This window comes from Cyprinodon tularosa, unplaced genomic scaffold (genome assembly GCF_016077235.1).
Source record: "Cyprinodon tularosa strain WSP-4 unplaced genomic scaffold, ASM1607723v1 ctg4, whole genome shotgun sequence".
Taxonomy (NCBI): domain Eukaryota; kingdom Metazoa; phylum Chordata; class Actinopteri; order Cyprinodontiformes; family Cyprinodontidae; genus Cyprinodon; species Cyprinodon tularosa.
The window spans coordinates 2,046,146-2,066,533 of record NW_024039118.1 but is presented as its reverse complement, the minus strand read 5'-3'; the positions used below and the strand labels follow the sequence as shown (position 1 = coordinate 2,066,533).

General features: G+C 40.0%; 1 protein-coding gene across 2 annotated transcripts in view; it reads left to right on the top strand.

The window, feature by feature from the left end:
- The window catches only part of malrd1 (MAM and LDL receptor class A domain containing 1), a 68,737-nt gene that overhangs the window by 11,442 nt on the left and 36,907 nt on the right, over positions 1-20,388 (top strand). For both annotated transcript variants that reach the window (XM_038298002.1, XM_038298000.1), the window contains exons 9-18: positions 436-803; positions 2,459-2,907; positions 6,106-6,193; positions 6,292-6,465; positions 6,553-6,709; positions 9,178-9,334; positions 9,432-9,542; positions 10,514-10,727; positions 10,824-11,071; positions 16,353-16,650. In XM_038298002.1, coding sequence (XP_038153930.1) covers positions 436-803; positions 2,459-2,907; positions 6,106-6,193; positions 6,292-6,465; positions 6,553-6,709; positions 9,178-9,334; positions 9,432-9,542; positions 10,514-10,727; positions 10,824-11,071; positions 16,353-16,650 — 2,264 coding nt within the window. The remainder of the gene's footprint in view (positions 1-435; positions 804-2,458; positions 2,908-6,105; positions 6,194-6,291; positions 6,466-6,552; positions 6,710-9,177; positions 9,335-9,431; positions 9,543-10,513; positions 10,728-10,823; positions 11,072-16,352; positions 16,651-20,388) is intronic.

Here is a 20,388-nt window from a genome sequence, read left to right as displayed (position 1 = left end):
TAATACTCATTTCTTTTGATGCACAGTTGAATTGTTTTTGCTTTTTACACTGTATTACTTTTGATATAGACAGTAATTTTCCAGGTGAACTCTGTTTTAAAGAACCCCCCCTTTATGCTTTTAAAGTTTCTTTCATTTTACTGAGAAATGCAGTGATAAATATTAAAGTAAATATATCATGCTGAGACGGCTTTATGTCCCAAAAGCTCATAAATTAAGGGATTTATCAAATGTCTGCCTAATGGTCTTAGGAATTCTGAAAATGGAAACCTTAATAAATCCCATTTGTTCACTGCTCACATAATACTGCTGGAGATCATGCAGGATGCATTATCATAGGTAGAATCAGTAGATTACCTCAGAATGCACACCTTACCATGGCTGGATATATTTATCAGTTTAGTTTCTGCTTCCATCTACTTCTTATCCCCTCAGGCACTATAACTCGGGTGTATCTGTGGGGGCTGCTGAAATGTCCATTCGATTCAAAGGAACTGAAAACACAACTGTCATTTGGACGACCCTTTACGATCAAGGACGACGGTGGAACCAGGTTACCGTTCAGCTGGGCCGCATCACCGAGCCCTTCCAGATTGCTCTGGCTAAAATCAGCCTCGGTGTGTTCGATGGCATCTCTGCTTTTGATGATATCTCCTTCAAAGACTGTTCGATGCCACCGGCAGTGGCTGTTTGTCCTGAGCCCACACATTTTCATTGTGTGCACACCAAAGCATGCGTGGAGCGCCTGTTTCTCTGTGACCTTGTGGATGACTGTGGGGATGGATCAGATGAAGAAGGATGTTGTGAGTATCACCACTTCTGGAAATAAGAATCAGATCTCTAAACAAATAAGCATAAATTGAAGAATGATATTTATGTAAAGCTTTGTTGAAAATATCTCTTAATTCAGACATTAGTTTTTCTTATTTTGTTTATCATTTTTTATACAAAAACCTTAAAACTGATTGTTTTATCCATAAAGATAATAAAAAGATACACCAAACCTGGCTCTATAAGGGAAAAAGTATTTGCTAAAATCACGTGAATAGAACCTGGATGACAACATGAAGTAGGTTAAATATAAATAGCATCTTTCTTATGAAATGGCACTGGCATTATGATGGTATCTACTGTAGATATTTTTCCTGGATGATTCACTGTAATATGTGGAGTCATAAAAATATCTGACAGTCCGCTTTTCAGATTCTCAGATGTAGATGCTCAGAACAGAGGACCAAGTATTCAGACAGACAGATAGATTACTTAAAAGTTGGATCTGCAGGGAGCAGCTAGGGCGTCAAAGGCAGGAATATCTGAAGGAAGGAAACACAGGTTAGTGACAACGTTAATCTGACAAAGGATGATTATAAACATGTGAGTCACTAACCTGGTTTAATAGGTCAGTCGTTGCCAAGAGAATGAGGTTGGATCCAGCCAGTGGGTTGGTGAGTGTCCCAGACACAGCAGCCTCGGAGGACGGAAAACAAGCAGACCAGACCCGGGCAGATGTAGTAAGGCACTGTAATCTAGAGGGCGAAGCCAAAGCCGGGGTCGAGGATGTGCTCAGGAGTAAGACCCAGGAGATCAGAAGTCTGCAGAGGTTCAAGAGGGAAATACAGGTGGCAGGAAGCAGCTCCAAGCTCAGCAAACAGGCAGTATCAACTGTACCAGGAGTCCAAAACAGGTCAGGCAAACAGATCAGACAGGCGGGTCCAGAGGCAGAATGTGTCAGGATCAGGCAATCAGAAAACATTTTGATACCCTATAGAACTCTCTCCAAGGGCTCTAATAATCTGACACTGATGACTCGAAGCAGGCAGGTTAAATAGAGGCTAGAACAGGTTGATCAGATGAAAGGTAATAAGAAATTAGGGGGAGCTGGGCAGGTGAATGAAATGAGTAATTAAGCCAGTCATCAGCACCAAGATCATAACACTTGGGTTATGCAGCAAAAAGTGTGATCTAAAAAAAACATACAAACAAATAAAATGAAAGAGTTTTGAAGTGTCCAGTTCCTGACCTAAATCACATTAGGATGTTGTGGCTTGATCTTATAAAGGGTTTTCATGTCTAAAACAAAAATAATTCAGCATTGAATGGTTCTACCAAGACGAATGGTGTAAAAGACAACGTACCACTCCTTAATGGTATGGCCAATGTCAGGTTGGTTTGAACGGCTTTTCTTTTGATAATGATAACAATGTTTGAAAATAGTCCCCCCCCCCCCCCTATTTGTTGAACTCATTCTTGACTGTTACTGAAAATTGCTTTATATGTTAAAATTGTACCGGAACTGTGTTTTATTCGGAATGTTTTTTTTTCAACTTTTCAAGGCCTTTTAAGCAATTCCTCAAAATCTTTTGAGGAATTGCTCCTATGTTTTAGGCAAAGTTTACAAAATCTAATGCTTTCTGTTTCCTAATTGAGGAACATTAAAGCATTTTTTTGTTTGAATCAGCTCCAGAAATTCAGTGTGACTTTGAAGAGGGACTATGCAACTGGAAGCAGGAAACAAGCGGAGAGGACGTGTTTGACTGGACCCGCATGCAAGGTCCAACTCCGACCTTGAACACAGGCCCCTGGAAGGACCACACTCTCGGGAATGTGTCAGGCCACTACCTCTACATTGAGTCTTCCACCCCCCGGGAGTTTAACGACAAAGCTGTGCTTCTGAGCCCAGTCTTTGAACCTACCTTCCAGCCAGGAGAGGATACGGATTCGTCCAGCCTCCATCGATGTGCCTTTCGCTTCCATTACTGCATGTTTGGGTCACATGTGTTCAGCCTGGCAGTGTACCTGAGGACCACTGCCACAGGCCGTGGCCTGCTGCTCTGGGTAAAATATGGAAACCAAGGAAATGTATGGCACAGGAGGACTCTCTACCTGCACAGTGCTCAACCTTTCCAGGTAAGTGATCTCAGTAATATTTCAGACTTTGAATGAATGAATGAAATTTATGTTTTATGACATTCAGAAAGAATAAATAATAAAGCTATATCCTGTCAAACAGGGATCAGTAAAAAAAAAAAAAATGCATCAAAACAAATCAATTAAATTACAAGTCCAAAAAAGGAGTGGGTACAGGTGAACACTTATAAAATTCCACCCTCTCTAATTTTTCATTATTGTTCATGAGTCAAATTCATTTAGGCAAGATAATTCAATTCCTTTCAGTTTATTATATAGTGCCAATTTACAACACATGTCATCTCAAGACACTTTACAGAGACAATTCAATCAGATCATATAGTCAAACTGATTGAAAGTTTTCTATTTAAAGAAAACCAGCTGATTGCATCGACTCATTGACTCAAAGGCAATCCCTCACACCAAGCATTACTGTAGCGACAGTGGAGAAGAAAAACTCCCTCTTAACAGGAAGAAACCTCCAGCAGAACCAGTCTCAGTGCCATCATGTCGTGGCTGACTGGGCTTAAAGGAGACAGAAGCAGGCATATGGAAAGAAGTAGAGATACAAAAGGCAACTGTCAACCAGCTCCACAGGCGGCACTGTCCAGAAAACACACAGCCAGGCACATTTGACACTGTCCACCTTAAAGAATAAATAGGCAACTGTCAACATTATTCCTTTTATGGATACCAATGTCTTATAAACTCTCATTCATGTTTTGTTTTACACATTTTTAAAAATGTTCTACTACTTTGAGCCCTGTAAACAGGTTTTCAAATCACTTCATCTTAACTCCTTGCTGCATTGTAGGAAGAGTCACCTACAGTAATGGATGCCCCTTCCCCATCCTTTGATTGTAAATGTATTAACTATAGTGATTCTACAGCAAAAACTGCATAAAAGGTCATTTTTATACTTACCAGATCCAACACATTCAATATATTCTCCATATTTCAGTCATTTTCTATAGTCCTTAAATGTACTTTTATAGCCGCCATGTGTCTTCATACTGTTTACCAACGATAAGTCCCCCTCTCACTGTGTTGGTCTACCTGCCTTAATGAAATAATATTTTCATTATTACTGCTGTGAATTCTCACGACACAGCAGAACTTGTACAGATAACCAAATCCTGCACTCCATTAACATCAGATGTAAATGCACACTCAATTTAATGTGTGTCCTACATGCATCCATACAGGTGTATAGTCATTCATTTTCAAGGTCTGATGTGACACAAAGCTTTCACTAACCCATTTTCAGTATAATTTAGCTCCCATTTTAGAGAATAGTAAAAAAAAAACTAAACCTTTTAAAACATCTCTGCCTTGTCCTGCATAACTTGGACATTTCCATTTATGTGTGATTTTTTTTCTTTCTTGTATGTCATAGGAAGCTCACTGGGAACTATTAGATACTAAAATAAGGTAATTTACTGCACCTGATGCAGTCCTACAAAACGTCAATTGCAGGTTTTGATAAGGGCCATATGGTCAGCTATCCATGGCCACATTAGGGGAAAAAAAATCTATTATCTGCCAACTGCACCCTGAAAAAGTAGCCTATTGCTTTTATGTACAATATATACAACATTTTAATACATCTAAATAAGGAGACAGAATCTCCGGATGCATAATAAGAACATAACAAACTGATGGTTGCTTATCGATTTTGCTAAAAACCTTGAATTGTTTAGTGACAGCAGATACAGGGCTTGTCTGTATGCATTCCATAAGTAACTAACATAAATATTACCGTAGCAGCCCTGCTAAGATGAAAAGATATGGTTTATTTAAACCTTGGCAAAATGGATATTGCTTCATCTAAAAGATGCCAATATGAACTTGATATAGCTGACCCTGAGAATCACTGAAATTAATTGTAGGTGTGTATTTGGAATGGCTGGATGCTAAAATAGACTCAAACAGCATTTTAACAAATTAGTAAGGCCACTTACCCTTATTCATCTTTTTGATAGTGTTTTCAAGTAACTACAAGTTACAAGTCAAATGTAATATTAAAGGCAAGATTGAAATGATTGAAACATTTTTTTTTTACTAAATCATACTGGTTTTCACTGGTGAGCCATCCTAATATTGACTTTACATCTGTTTTTAGTCTGGTTTACTTGTGCTAAATCTTGACGTTAGATACATTGCATCTAACGAACAAAATGTAAGATTTTGTGGTCCCCTTGAAGGTGACTTTTAACAAAATACATAGTTTGCAAACATATGCCCCAAACAATATGTAATACAGTTCTAAAAGTACAGCAAAAGAAAATCTCACAAATGAAAAAGATGGCATAATGTAACTTTACACATTTCATAGACAAAAATAAAAAATTATGAGCATGCTGTAAACACACCTAGAACTACTTGATTTTAAATGTGCTCAGATATTTACTTCACTGTCTAGCTTTAGTTGAAACCTTTTTTTATTACATCTGACTATGGATCAATTTTATTCAGGGACTTTGTTTAATCCCAGATAGCTTGAGATCAGCAAAAACATATCTCTCTGGCAGCTAACAACGGATACCTAGTGAACAAAATAATACTAATTTAGGGATGCATTCCCACACTGCATGATGAAGATCCATTTAATTGCTTTAGTGTATAACATCGATCACTGGAGATGGACCCTCTGTTATCATCAGTCGTGAGTGATTTTAAGTAGACAGGCAGCTAAAGACTTTTCCTCTGCTGTGCCAATGAAACAGGAGCTCAGTTTGTTAATCTATTAAGTGCAGACAGAAATGTTTGAAATATTGACACTGATTAATTTAATTTAATTCTGCCTGAACACACGGTGAAAAAACAAAGACATTTAAGGACAAAAATAGAAGCTGAACATGAGAAATATCCTTCCTTCCTTCCTTCCTTCCTTCCTTCCTTCCTTCCTTCCTTCCTTCCTTCCTTCCTTCCTTCCTTCCTTCCTTCCTTCCTTCCTTCCTTCCTTCCTTCCTTCCTTCCTTCCTTCCTTCCTTCCTTCCTTCCTTCCTTCCTTCCTTCTGATTAAATAATTGTACATCAGCTGTAATAAAATAGCAAGAACTTTACAAAAATTGTCAAGGGAGGACTTTTTCATATGATATTTATTGTACTAGATAACATGTAAGGTACATGTTTTTTTGCTACATATTCATATAAATTTCTGTAGCACATAGTTTGGTAAATATTCCTGTTTTTTAGATATTAATTGAAGGCACAGTTGGAGATGATTTTGAAGGAGACATTGCAATTGATGATCTTTCCTTTCTGGACTGTCACCTGTTTGATGGTAAACCTCTAACACATCAGATAAGCTCCTAATAGCAGCAGCTCTTCAGTCTTTGTTATTCACTGCTATAATATTATTCTCAATGTATTATACCACAGGAGAGCTGCCCTCAGTCATCACCCCTACACTGACCACTCCAACCCCCACGTTTATACCCCACAGCTGCCCTGCGGGGCAGTTTGTATGTGGAACGTACGGAGAGTGTATTCTTCTCAACCAAGTGTGCGACTTCAAAAATGACTGCTCTGATGGATTAGATGAAACAAACTGTGGTAAAATGTCTAAAGAATAATTTCATTTTACCCTATTTTAGGAGGAGTTTTGGCCATTTTCTAGTTGCATGTGTTTCTGTGTTTCAGTAAAGGAAAAGTGTGATTTTGAAGGGGGGGATACTTGCGGCTGGAAGGTCGTCAGCAATTCTTTCAGTGTAAGCCATGCATTTCGCTGGGCGGCTGACCAGGGGGAAAGCATTCATGATGGAGAGCAGAACCACCGTCCAACAAATGACCACACTCTGTGAGTGCCAGAGAAGTGTCTATACATTACGCCTTTAGCTCAAATATTAGTTGTAATAATCACACTAAGCAAAAAAATCTGTCAAGCAAGTTTTGCCACTGCTTTTGTAATGGTTTGTTATGGAGTTACATTTACAGTTACATTTTACATTTTAAACTTTTTTCTATATTTGTATATCTGTATGATAATATTATAATATCATATATCTTTAACACAATTGAGGATGTTAAACCACCACCTAATTAAAAAAATCATCAAAAATTTACTTCTACAAAAACTGGGGCATAATGGAGAATATTTCTGTATTATAATGATGTAGCAGAGATATCCATCCCATCAGAACTGTCTTCTTTATACCAATGCATTCAATTAAACCCATAAATAGACTATTATGAACTAATGTATTGTTTACCCCTATGTCAATAACACCTTGGGGAACAGGTTCGTATGGTTAATAGGTTAGGTTAACACAATGCTATTCTAATCGTACTGATCTAATATAAATGCTTTACAGTACAGCCATATACTGCATCCCTAAATGCATACCCATTTATAGACCTATATACCTCAGTAGACCACTAGGGTTTAAGTGCCCTGCTCAAACAGCGACACATCGAGTGAAAAAGATGGAATAAAACCTAAGACTTTTGCATTGCAGGGTGAGTACTCTTCCCACTGAGTCACCCACTATACCCCAAACACATATTAAAGTATATTACTACTGAGTAAATAGAAAGGAAAAGGCTTTTATTTTGAAGAGTTTAAGTGTCTGTAGAGGGACGCCATTACAGCCTTCCTCAAATTCAGATTGTCCACTTGTTCCCCAACAGGTTTCATCCCCTTTTTTTTCTAAGTTTTTTTTATATTTTTTACATGTTTTAGAGTAACAGATTATCAAAAATAATTATAATTTCAGACAAACATAAGCTGAATAAATACAAAAAGCCTTTTTCAAATGGTGATCTAATTTGTTCCCTCTTTGTTAAACCATTAATTATGATTTGCGACACCTAAATCCAGTTATTATATAACCTGTAGATTCAAGAAATCACTTTTGTTTTCTTTAATATTTTTTATCTTTTAAAAAACCTTTAAGATTTAAAGCAGCCCTTAATTAAATCTTGTTTAATAATCAAAAGAGCCTCACACTATGTCAAAGTGATCTGAAATGTATATCCTGACTGTGCTCATTAGAATATACAGAGTTATAAAACATAAGCGTGGCACATTTGACAAAAGTAATAAATGCATCATGTTAAAAATTCACTTGCTGTTATCTATTTATGTATTTATTTGCTTCTCTAAAAGCAAATGGAGAAAATGTAGGTGTGACGCTATTGCTCTTATTAGTGTTTTATCATGTGGGTAGATAAAACAGTCTATGTATAATTTGTTCACAACCTTTTAGTATGTAGTCTTTGACCTACCTTTTAAAAGCTTTTTCTGACAAAAACTTTGCATCACATCCAAAACAGATCATGATGAAGAAAAGAAAATTTGCAAAAATTAGAAATATGCATATAGAGAAGCAACTAATGATAAGAAAAATCATAGGAAAACTCTGAATGTTGTCAGACTCAGAACTGATGGATCCAATATTCAAGGCGGACAAACAGATTTTTCAGAATGTTTATTGATAACAGAATCTGTGTAAGCCGCGTCGGCATCTACTGCAGGAAACTCTGGTCTTGTAGTTTAGTCCAAGTCCAGAGGTAGAGGAAGGTTTCAGCCAGCTGGCTACCAGTGCGGCACGACGGTTGCTGCACAGAGAGTCCCAGGGCTGTCGTATTGGTGCCTGGAGGGCTGGCAAGAGGTCAGAACCAAGTAGACGAATGTAGGCAGGATGATGTTGCTGACGTGGTCAATTGTCAGAGCCAGGAGGTCAGAGATCCAGTGAGATGCCGAAGGACAATCCAGGACAGAGTCGGATCACATTCCAGGTAAAGTTCATAGTACAGACAACAGACTGAACGAGGGTAGCCAGGCTCAGTGGTCGGGAAAAGGTTCCGGTCGGTAAACAAGCAGGCAGAGATCAGGCAGGTAATCAGATCAGACAGAAGTCAGAAGATAGGTCAGATTAATGGATCGGATGGGAACAGGCAGCTTCAGAGTTCAAGAGGCAGAAAAGGTCAGGATCAGGTAGTCAGAACACAAGAACGCTGGAATAAGTCTTACCAAAGGCTCAAATTTATCTGGCACTGATGACTTGTATGAAGGCTTGTTATAAAGTGACTAATGCAGCTGGAATAGATGAACGCATAATGAGAACTGGGCGGAGCTAAGCAGGTGTGTGAAAAGAGTAATCAGACCAGACATCAATTCAATTCCAATTCAGTTAATTTATATAATTCAATTCAATTCATAACACATATCATCTCAAGACACATCAGTGCTGAGATCATGAAACAATGTATCTAATATTTGATCCTGATTATAAATATCACTATTTTTTGTTGTTCCTTTAATAGTAACATCCCTAAGGGTTGGTATATGTATGCAGACAGCTCAAACGGTGCCTATGGTCAGATCTCTGATCTCCAAACACCAGTCATCTCCTCCACTGGACCCCAGTGTACTCTGATGTTCTGGTATCACATGAGTGGATTCACTGTTGGAACCCTGCAAGTAAGACAACCCCAGAGACACTTTGAACAAACTCTTAGTTTAAAAGCAAGATCCCATCCGAACTTAAAGGTCTGCTTTTCTTTTATCTCATCTACAGGTGCTGCTCAGGCACAAAAACACGAGCCATGTGGTTTGGTCTCAAACTGGTAACCAAGGCAACAGATGGAGACCGGCTGAAGTGTTTTTGGGGTTATTAAATGATTTTCAGGTCTGTTGGATATGTTTTATCCCTAAATCTTGGGATGTGTTGTATGAAATATGCAAAATTACAAGTCATGCTGTTTACACTAGTCTAAAATATGGAGAAAAATGTTAACTGAGGATCGGTATAGATGTAAAAACCCAACATTTCTGCCAGTTGAGATTTTCTAGATTGATTATCATGTGGTTCATCATAGAAGTGGGTCATTGATTGATGTCTTTTATGGAAATGAGGAAATAACAACTAAAGATAGCAATAAGTTCCAATAGGTCTCTGTTAGCCCTTTTCTATTGATCTTTGTATCTAATACTATAATATGAAATAAAGATTTCAATTGAGGCCCTTTAACTTACAACTATTTTTTTCTTAAGTTTATGTGTATACAATATATAAAATTGCAATGGATGACTTAATCTTTAGTGTGTTTTTGACATAACTGGGTACTATTTAGTTAGATTTACTCCATTACTTGAATATCTTCTTTGAATTAAATCTACTTTTAGTAGTAGATTAACTTTGACATACACCAAGATGTATTGTAAGGTTTCTGATACAAACTATAAATTACCTGTGATATCTGTTTCAAGAGGGACATATTAGTATTAGCTTTTATACACGATATCTGTTAATATCAAACAAGTGGTGCGTCTCCTCCTTTTGTTACTTTCACAGAATCCATTTGAACTTAAGTATAACATGATTTATGATATCATAACGCCATCTTCCAAGACAAATCATTCCATGCATAAATCTGTATGTAAATCTGATGAAGTAAAAAATTAAATTTTTTTTTAAATGATCAGAAACCACAAAGGAGGTAAGATGGTAATGCTCAATAATAGATGAACCTAGAAAACAGAATGCATTTTGGCAAAAATAAGCTAATTTATTAGTGGATCTAGACATACATTGATTTAAAAGCTGTTTAAGAACATACTGTACATGAATGACAGCCTTGATCTATTATTCTTCATCAGGTTGTGTTCAGGACAAAACGAGGGATCAGCTACATGGGGGATGTAGTGATAGATGATGTCAGCTTCCCGAATTGCTCTCCTCTTCTTCCATCAGACCAGCCGTGCACACCAGAGCAGTTTGCTTGCTCTAATGGCCACTGCATCCCTAAGGACAATTTGTGTGACTTCATTAACCACTGCGGGGACAATTCAGATGAGGACCTTTTCATCTGCAGTGAGACCTCAGCCTCATTATCTCTGAGGAAGGATTAATTCCTAGATCATTAGAAAGGCTTGATTGATGTTCCTTTCTTTTATTGCTGTCTTTCAGAGGGCTTCAGCGGACGCTGCAATTTTGAATTTGACCTCTGTTCTTGGCAACAGTGCCAAGAGGATGACTTTGATTGGCGGATCAAAGCAGGCAGCACCCCGACTATTGGGACGGGACCATCCAGTGACCACACTCTGAGAGATCCATCTGGACACTACCTCTACCTGGAGAGCTCATTCCCTCAGGCAGTGGGTGACACGGCCCGGTTAATTGGACCCTTACTGAGCAGAAGGAGTTCACAGTGCAAGGTGAGTCCCCGGTTACATCACAGATCATTAAATACATTTTTATAAGACATAATCTGATCACATAAAGTGCGAATTTTTAAATGAAACTTAATAGATCTGAATGAATAAAGGTATAAGTGATACAAATACATATCTGGGAATAGAGTAAAATAGTTCAGTCATAATAAGAAACTTTATATAGGTATGAAAATTTGACATTAAATTTATACACAAAGTAACATTCACACTTTTAATCTGAATTAAAAATGTAAAGTAGAATGGAACCAAATTGCAATATTTGTTAGTGACCTCATGTTTTTTCCTCCTGGTTCTGGTTACCAATATTCAAAACAGTACTTGTGTCCTTTTGAGCTTCCATCTATGGGTTTATTTAAGGTACACTTAAACACTAAAAATGAGTGCAACCCTGCCTCTTCACCATATCTCATTTTTTTTCATCTTCCTTCATGTGTTCATTAGTTTCTGATTCCACAATGGAGTTCATAATGTCGGCCTCAGTCGCCATGGAGACTACATTGCATCTCCGTTACAGCTGTAGTTAGGTGTGGGCTATTATAACTTATTCTCATGTATGCTTAAATTGTTTAAACTGGTTTTGAGTTGGTTTTATTTGGAGCTAACTTATGTAAGCATCAAACCCTGGTAGTATTTTTACAGCCTTTTTTTTTGGTAGCCAATTTATGGGCATTTATAGAGGGCTAACAAAGTTCCCAAACATGCAGTGGAGAAGATCCTCAGCTCTTTGGGAGAAGGGTATGGGGTGGGGGTGGGGGGACAGAGGGTCATTATGACACAAACCGGATGTCATTAGCGTATCTTTGAACATGTATTCACTCTGTCCCACTGACTGTTCCCCATAGCAGAATTAAACAAACGTTTTGAGATCATTGCAGCCATTCTACAGGACGGCTGTAATGAAAAATATAGTTGGCTGATTTGCCAGTTTCAGTTATGTCTGTCATCATGAGTCTATGAATTAACAAGATGTTATCAGCTATATCACTTAAATCCAATAATAGCATCTTCCTAAGTGTTGTCTCTCACTCTACTTCAATCAAAGGTGTTTAAATATTTAACACGGAGGCAGAAAATTTTTAAATTAACTAAAAAAAAAGTTTTATTGAGTGAAATGTTAAATGATACGTAAATCTGTTGAAGTACTTGTAACCATGCCTGAAATTTCTGGGGTTAATTTTTAACAAGAAAAGAAAATTCTTTAAAAATGAAGCTTATGAAAAAATTCAATATGGAAGACTCTTATCAGCCTCAGAGGGGGGCTGAGCTGTCAACCGATCAACACCTGGTGGTGAGCTGGATCCGCTGGCAGGTGAGGAAGCTGGTCAGACCTGGCAGGCCTAAGCGTGTTGTGAGGGTCTGTTGGGAACATATGATGGGTCCCTCTGTTAGTGCGGTCTTCAACTCCCCTCTCCTGACGTGTTTCTCCCAGATCCAAGGGGAGGTTGGAGACATGGAGTTGAAGTGCTTCATGTTCTCCTCCTCCATCGTCAATGCGGCCGTTCGTAGCTGTGGCCATAAGGTCTCTGGTGCCTGTCGTAGCCGCAATCCCGGAACCTGGTGCTGGCACCCGGCAGTAAAGGATGCCATCAAGCTGCCGGCAGGCCAAGCATGCTGCGGCTCGTGCGGTCGCAGAGGCAAAAACTCAGGTCTGGTAGGAGCTCGGAGAGGCCATGGAGGAGGACTATCAGTCGACCCCAAGAATGTTCTGGCAAACTGTCTGCCGCCTTAGGAGGGGGAAGCAGTGCTTCACCAGCACTGTTTACAGTGCGGCTGGGGAGCGGCTGACCCCAACTAAGGATGTTGTTGGGCGGTGGAAGGAGTACTTCAAGGATCTTCTCAATCCCATCGCCACACCTTCCAAAGAGGCAGAGGCTGGGGACTTAGAGGCTGACTCGTCCGTCAGCCAGGCTGAAGTCACCAAGGTAGTTAGAAAGCTCCTCGGTGGCAGTGCCCCGGGGGTGGATGAGATTCATCCTGAGTACCTGTGGCTGTTGTAGGACTGTCTTGGCTGACACATCTCTGCAGTATCGCGTGGCGGTCGGGGACAGTACCCCTTGATTGGCAGACCGGGGTGGGGGTCCCTCTCTTTAAAAAGAGGGACCGTAGGGTCTACTCCGATTACAGAGAGATCACACTCCTCAGCCTCCCCGGTAAGGTTTATTCCGGGCCGGTGGAGAGAAGGATCCGACCAGTAGTCGAACCTCAGATCCAGGAGGAACACTGCGGTTTTGGTCCAGGTCGCGGCACACTGGACCACCTCTATACCCTACATCGGGTGCTCGACGGTTCGTGGGAGTTCACCCAACCAGTTCACGTGTGTTTTGTGGACTCCCCTCTTCAGGTCGTTGGAGAGTCCTTGTCTGAAGTGGAGGAGTTCAAGTATCTCGGGTCTTATTTACGATTGAGGGACGGATGGAGCGTGAGATTGACAGACAGATGGGTGCAGCCTTGGCAGTGATGGGGTCGCAGTATGGGACTGTCATTGGGAAGAAGGAACTGAGTCGTGGGGTAAAGCTCTTGTTTTACAGATCAATCTAGGTTACCAGCCTCACCTATGGTCATGAGATCTTGGTAAGGACTGAAAGGACAAGATCACGAATACAAGCGGCCGAAATTAGTTTCCTTCGTGGCTGGGCGCACCCTTCGAGATCGGGTGAGGAACTCGGTTACCCAGGAGGAGCCCTCGGTAGGTGTTCCAGGCATGTCCTATTGGGAGGCCCAGGACACACTGAAGGGAGTATGTCTCTGAGCTGGCCTGGTGTCATCTTGGGTCCCCCCAGAGCAGCTAGAGGAAGTATGTGTACATTGGGAAATACATCTCCTCACCCATGACTGCATACCTGTCCATGGCTCTACAGCCATCATCAAGTTTGATCGGCCTCATCAGAGACAACGATGAGGCCGTCTACAGGGAGGAGGTGGACCGTCTGGGTGAGTGGTGCGACAAGAACAACCTGCAGCTGAACACAGAGAAGGCCAAGGAGCTCACTGTAGACTTCAGGAGGAGCGCTGAACTACACCCACCCATCCACATCAAGGGGATACCGGTGGAGCATGTGGAAAGCTTTAAGTTCCTGGGAGTCCACATCTCCGAAGGACCTGACCTGGACGACCAGCTGCTCTAAACTCATCAAGAAGGCGCACCAGCGCCTCTTCTTCATGAGGACCCTAAGGAAGAACCACCTGTCCTCAGAGATCCTCACGAACTTCTACAGCTGCACCATTGAGAGCATCCTCACTAACTGTATTACAGTTTGGTACGGGAACTGCTCTGTTGCAGAGGGTGGTGAAAACTGCCCAGCACATCGCTGGGACACCACTCCCTACCATCAAGGACATCTATAGGAAGCGATGTCTGAAAAGGGCTGGGAAAATCACCAAGGACTTCACTTACCCTGCACACACACTCTTCTCCATTCTGCCCTCTGGAAGGCGTTACAGAACCCTACGGACCAGACCCACCAGGCACCGGAACAGCTTCTTTCCCACAGCTGTCACGCTCCTGAACACCTCCTGACACAACTATAAGGACTGTATCCCCCCATACAATAATAACGCATTCTCAAACAGATAACATGGACTGTTCCCCTCACACACATACACAATCTGAATACAATCTGTATATAATCTGTATCTGTATAATCTGGATGGATGGATGGATGGATTGATTGATTGATTGATTATCAGCCTCACCTGAACCACCTACTGATGTCCAACATCAATCTCCACCCAATCCACATCACGACTGCACCTCCTCAGAAGCCAATCATCTTTCATGATCACCTTCATTTATCTTCTGTTCAAGCTTCCCTGTTCCATGCCAGCAAAGTTTCACCCACCTCCACCCAATCTCCTCCCTCACTTTCAGGCTGTTCTCAGTCCCAATTATCCTCTGGCTTATTCCACCACCAGTGACCAGACCCGAAAGGGCTCTAATCCTTTTCCTAAGTTACTCACCCATGTGAATGGTTATTACAGCATCAAACTCTTCTGCCGGAGCCCAAGTGCCAAATAACTTATTTCCTTCATGCCAATTCAACCTTTCTAATTGCATCTTTTCTCTGTGTGAGTCTCTCCAGGTTGGATTGAAAATGTGCTGATGCACTTGTTTGAAGCTGTGTGCTAGCTACTGTCAGCCTTCATTTGGACTGACTTCTTGATAGACTGCCCCTCCTACTCTGTTTCAAGCAGGTCTTATCATCATCTTGAATTGTCAATCCATCATAGAGTCAGTGAGAAGGCAGGAAGGAAATGAAGGGGAGGGCCGGGAAGACATCTTCTTCCCTGAAGGAAAAATGCAAAAGACCAGCTGTCACTAATAAAAAAAATCTGTTTCTAGAGGGTTTTTTCTTTTGTTAACAAAAAGCAAGCAAGAAAAAAAAATCAAAGATTGGCCAAGGAGATTAAAACTAAGCAATTACTTTATTTGGTTTGCTGGAAATGACTTAATCATATTAATAGTTAGTTTAAATATTTAGATTTGTTTAAGCAGATTAGTTTCATTTAACCATTCAAATAAACTGTGTAGAATAGTTTGCATATGAATGAGTATAAAACTTTGCACAGGTTAGACAAGGGTCAAGACATTAACACACATAAAATCGATTATGAGATTATGAGACAAAATCAATTACTGAGGATGATGAAATAAGATGATGATATTATGCTATTAGGAAACTGGAAATAAGTAGAAAAGACTAAAAAGGGGAAAAAAATTCAAAATACTTTTTGCCTTTTTGTTTATTTTTCTGAATTGATATCAAAACAACAAACTGGGATAATGTGGTTTCATGAATTTAGAATCAAGAATCTTTATTGTTATAAAACTAAAACTAAATGTTGTTGAGACACTGAGCCCAGAGAAATTAAAACCACAAGTAGCAAAATAAAAAAGCAGAGCACACCTTTAGAAATATCAAATAAAATAAAATAAAACTTAATTTATATAAAAGAAATGAATCGTGACAAAATGGATTTTGATGTTTCTTTCAGGGTTTTATATTTAATGTTTTCAATAAAAAAGGAAAACGAATCCAAGATTTATGTTGTTTGTTTCTGTTAAAATCTCCATTCCACTTTTTTGTTGTTGTTTTTATTTAAGAATAATTCAAATAAGTAAAAAAATGAAAGATATCAATATTTTTTAAATAACTCTAAGGAAAGGGTATAGTAGAAGCATATATCTAAGAAAATGATATTCATTTAAGTTACTTAAATATGCTAGAAATTAATATGATCCTGAAAATACTGTGTTTCTTGGCAGATGCGTTTCTACTATCACATGTCTGGAGATGGTGTTGGGACGCTCAGTGTTTTTACTAAAACTGAGGGAGTTTTTCACCTCCTGCTGAACCTGACAGGAGATCAGGGTAACTACTGGAAAATGAAAGAGCTCCAGCTGAGGTCCTCCACAGACTTTCAGGTCGTGTTTGAAGGCAAGGTTGGGCGCAGTGAAAAGGGGGACATCTGCCTGGACGACATCTCCTTCTCTCTAGGATGCCTCCTCTCCCCTTCAGCCTCCATAACACACAGCACTCCTCCTCCGTCTGTTCCTCCAACAGGTACAGTTTACTTCAGAATGGGTATGAATTAACATGCAGCCTTTTCTCTTTTTTAACTACTGATAATGTTACAGAAATGAGATGGCAGTGATTTATATTGAAATATTTAATCCACTGGTCAGTTCAAGGATTTTAACCCTTTGTCTCCTCACAGTTTCTGTCAACTATGATTCCTGACAGTTCTTTTACGTTGGATAAGCAGATTATCTTTTCCCATTTCAGATATGTCATTGCCAGGGTAGAGCTGTCTCCACTAGACCCCTTAGGGAGTGTGTGTGAGCCTAAATCAGTAATTTCTATACACAAACTGTCCAGAATGCAGGAGCTGATTTAAAGCATGACAACATGCAGCTTGTTGCAGAAGTACTCAGATTGATAACATTGTTTTAAACATTTTATCATAATACAATCTAAAGATTCATAGAATTGTAGTGGATTAATGGGATAGATTAGCACAAAGTGCATAACTATAACGTAATGGCGGCTGGTGGGGATTTCGCCGGGGGGGGGGGGGGGGGGGGGGGGGGGCTACCAAAAACCAATCAGACATATACTACGTTATCACACCAGTATATTCATATGAATGCCAAAATCAAAAAACATTATAAAAACATTATATAAATACAAACATAATTTTATGCACAGGTTTACTTTTTGTACATAAATCTTGCCCTTCTGAGGCTTTGTGAAGGTAAATCTGTGTTTTGCATGGTCCAATTAATGTCACAGATCTAAAAAATAATGTACCAATTTAATGGAGAAGCTATTAGTCAGCTTTATATTTTGTTTAATATTTAAAATAATTTAGATTTATTGTCTGAGAATGTGTTTATTTAAGAAAAATGATGCAAACTAATAAACATCTAGAAAAAGTACACCATATTATATTATTTTACATGTGAATCCCGGTTTGTTCATTCTACTATGCCTTTTCTAAAAGTGCTTCAAACTGAGCTCCTTACCCTATCTCAAAGGGTGCACCCAGCCACCCTGCGAAGCTCATTTCGGCTGTCTGTATTCGCCATCTTGTCCTTTGGGTCATTACCTAGATCTCATGACCATAGGTGAGGGTGGAAACATAGATTGATTGGTAAATCGAGAACTTTACCCCCCTACTCAGCTCCCACAACTGCATTAGTGCTAACGCTGTACTGATCTGTACTGATCTGCTCCATCCGTCCTTCACTCATGAACAAGACCCCAAGATAATTGAACTCCCCCACTTGAGACAAGGACTCCCCAACGACCTGAAGAGGGGAGTCCACCTTTCTCTTGCGCAGAACCATGGCCTCGGATTTGAAGGTGCCGAACCTCATCTCGGCCGCTTCACATTTAACTGCATACCACCCCAGTGCACGCCAAACGTCCTGGTTTGATGGGGCCAACAGGACAACATCATCTGTAAACAGCAGAAATGATATCCTGAGTTTCAAAAACCAGACATGGAAAACCTCCGGTCCCTGGCTGTGCCTACAAATTCTGTCCATAAATGTAGTGAACAGGACCGGTGACAAAGGGCAGCCCTGACTGAGACCAACATGCACCGGGACCAGGTCTGAATTACTGCCGGCAATGTGAACCAAGTTCCTGCTGCGGTCATACAGAGAACGGACAGCTCTTAACAGAGGGCCCCACAACCCACACTCCGGGAGCACCCCCCACGGTAGCACCAGGGACATGTTTAAACGCCTTCTCCAGATCCACAAAACACATGTGGACTGGTTTGATGAACTCCCACGAACCTTTGAGCATCCGATAAAGGGTATAGAGGTGGTCCAGTGTGCTGTGACCTGGACGAAAACGCATTTCTGTCCCACGTGTCAGTACTGAGCTGGGTAAAAAGGCATTTGCTTACTCTGCTCCCTTTACATTGAAATTGCTGCAAAATAACTTGAAACTTAGTAAATTGGTTTGGTTGAATACTTTTAAGCTGAGAATGAGATGTTTTGAATGGGACTCCCTCACATGCAAATGTGAGGGAGTCCAACTGGCCAATCCAGGGGTACTGTCCCACCCCGAGATATTGCAGCGATGTAGTCCTACAACATCCAGAGACTTAAGGTACTCAGGATGAATGTCATCCATCCCTGGGCCCTGCCACCAAGAAGCTTTCTAACTAATTCAGTGACTTCAGCCTGGTTGATGGGGGAGTCCGCCTCTAAGTCCCTAGGTTGTATCTCCTGGATAGACCTCCTGGAAGCCGTAACGATGGAATTTAGGAGATTCTCGAAGTACTTCTTCCACTGCCCAACGACATCCCCAGTCGAGGTCAACAGCTCACCACCTGCACTGTAAACAGTGTTGGTGAAGCATGTGTACCGTAGAAAGTAAAAAGATTAGTTATTTAAGGGAAAATTCTGAGATATCTTTTAAGATGCCAGATGTTCTGTAATCAACCTCATACTTGTCTCAATGAAGACAGATGAAAGTATGGCTCGTGCTCAAAACATGAAAGTTAAAACATTTGTTTATCTATTTTTTGCTTTCGAGGTTATATGCGTTCTTTATAGCAGAATCGTAATAAACTGTATTGATCCTTTCTTAAGAGTAACTGTTGGGACACCTAATGGAACCCAAATACAGTGTGTGCTTTCTGATCAGCGATAAGTAAAACTTCTGCTGTAAAGGGAGCTTTATACAGCTCTATAAAATCCAGTGAGGCATTGGGTGTGTGTGTGTGTCGTGTTCCCAGGTAACAGCTGTGACCTTTGGATGCTGCATAACAACATAGAGTCAGACTGAAAGTCAACAGCGCAATTCGTCCCCTAAATGCATTACAGTAAAAAAAAAAAAAAAAAAAAAAAGGATTCCAGCTGCACTAAAGTTTACTTCAGTTACTTTTCATGCCTCTTAACTACCAGGGTGTTTTACTGCCTTCTCTATAGTACTTCTAAGATTTTCATTAAATAGCAGCACATTTAATTTCCTGAAGGACAGATTTCCTTTTAATCTAATTGCACATTTTAAAAATCATTGCTAACATGACAAAATATACCTCAAGAGTCCAATTAAAATATTTTCCTGATTTTAGGAAGGGTATCAATTCTCTGTAGATAGGCACAATTTTAATCAGCTTTGCTGTGGCACTTTTGGCAGTCAGATAATTATAGCTGCTTGGAAATTCTATGGTAACAATGTGGTTTGTGCAAAGTGTTAAGATAGTTTGTCAGATTTTGTAGGGAAATGTCATCTAAGCAGTGTAAAATATGCTTCCTACAGTCTTTTTCTGGCTCATCTCTCAAAAACACCTACCTATTTTATGAGGGAACCTTTAAAAGGGATGATAAAATAACAGGAGCAGATTTATTACCTCTGTCTCTTTGGTTACAAAGGGTCTGTTAAAGATGTGGCTCAACTGTTGTGTTAAATATCATGGGAGATGCAGTTGTTGGAGGGTTCGTAAACAACAAAGACCAAAACTTTAGTTCTGTCATTTTTAGACATTTGTTTGTGTTTCTGTGGAGCCCTCGCTTTCAGTACAATATCGATCTTTTTTATTTTAATGCGGCTATTTATAAATGTGTCAGATCCACAATTTACTACCTTAATGGGTAATCAACAGGAGGTCTTCTGCAGTGGTGTTGTATCTGTCTTGTGGATGTCAACAATCCACAAGACGTGTGGCTCCACGTGCCTCTACATTTCTAAAGGTTGCATTTACTTCAATTAGTTTTCCTTTAGATTCTATCAGCGAACTCTGATTCTAACCATAAACCTAACCATTAATAACAAACATAA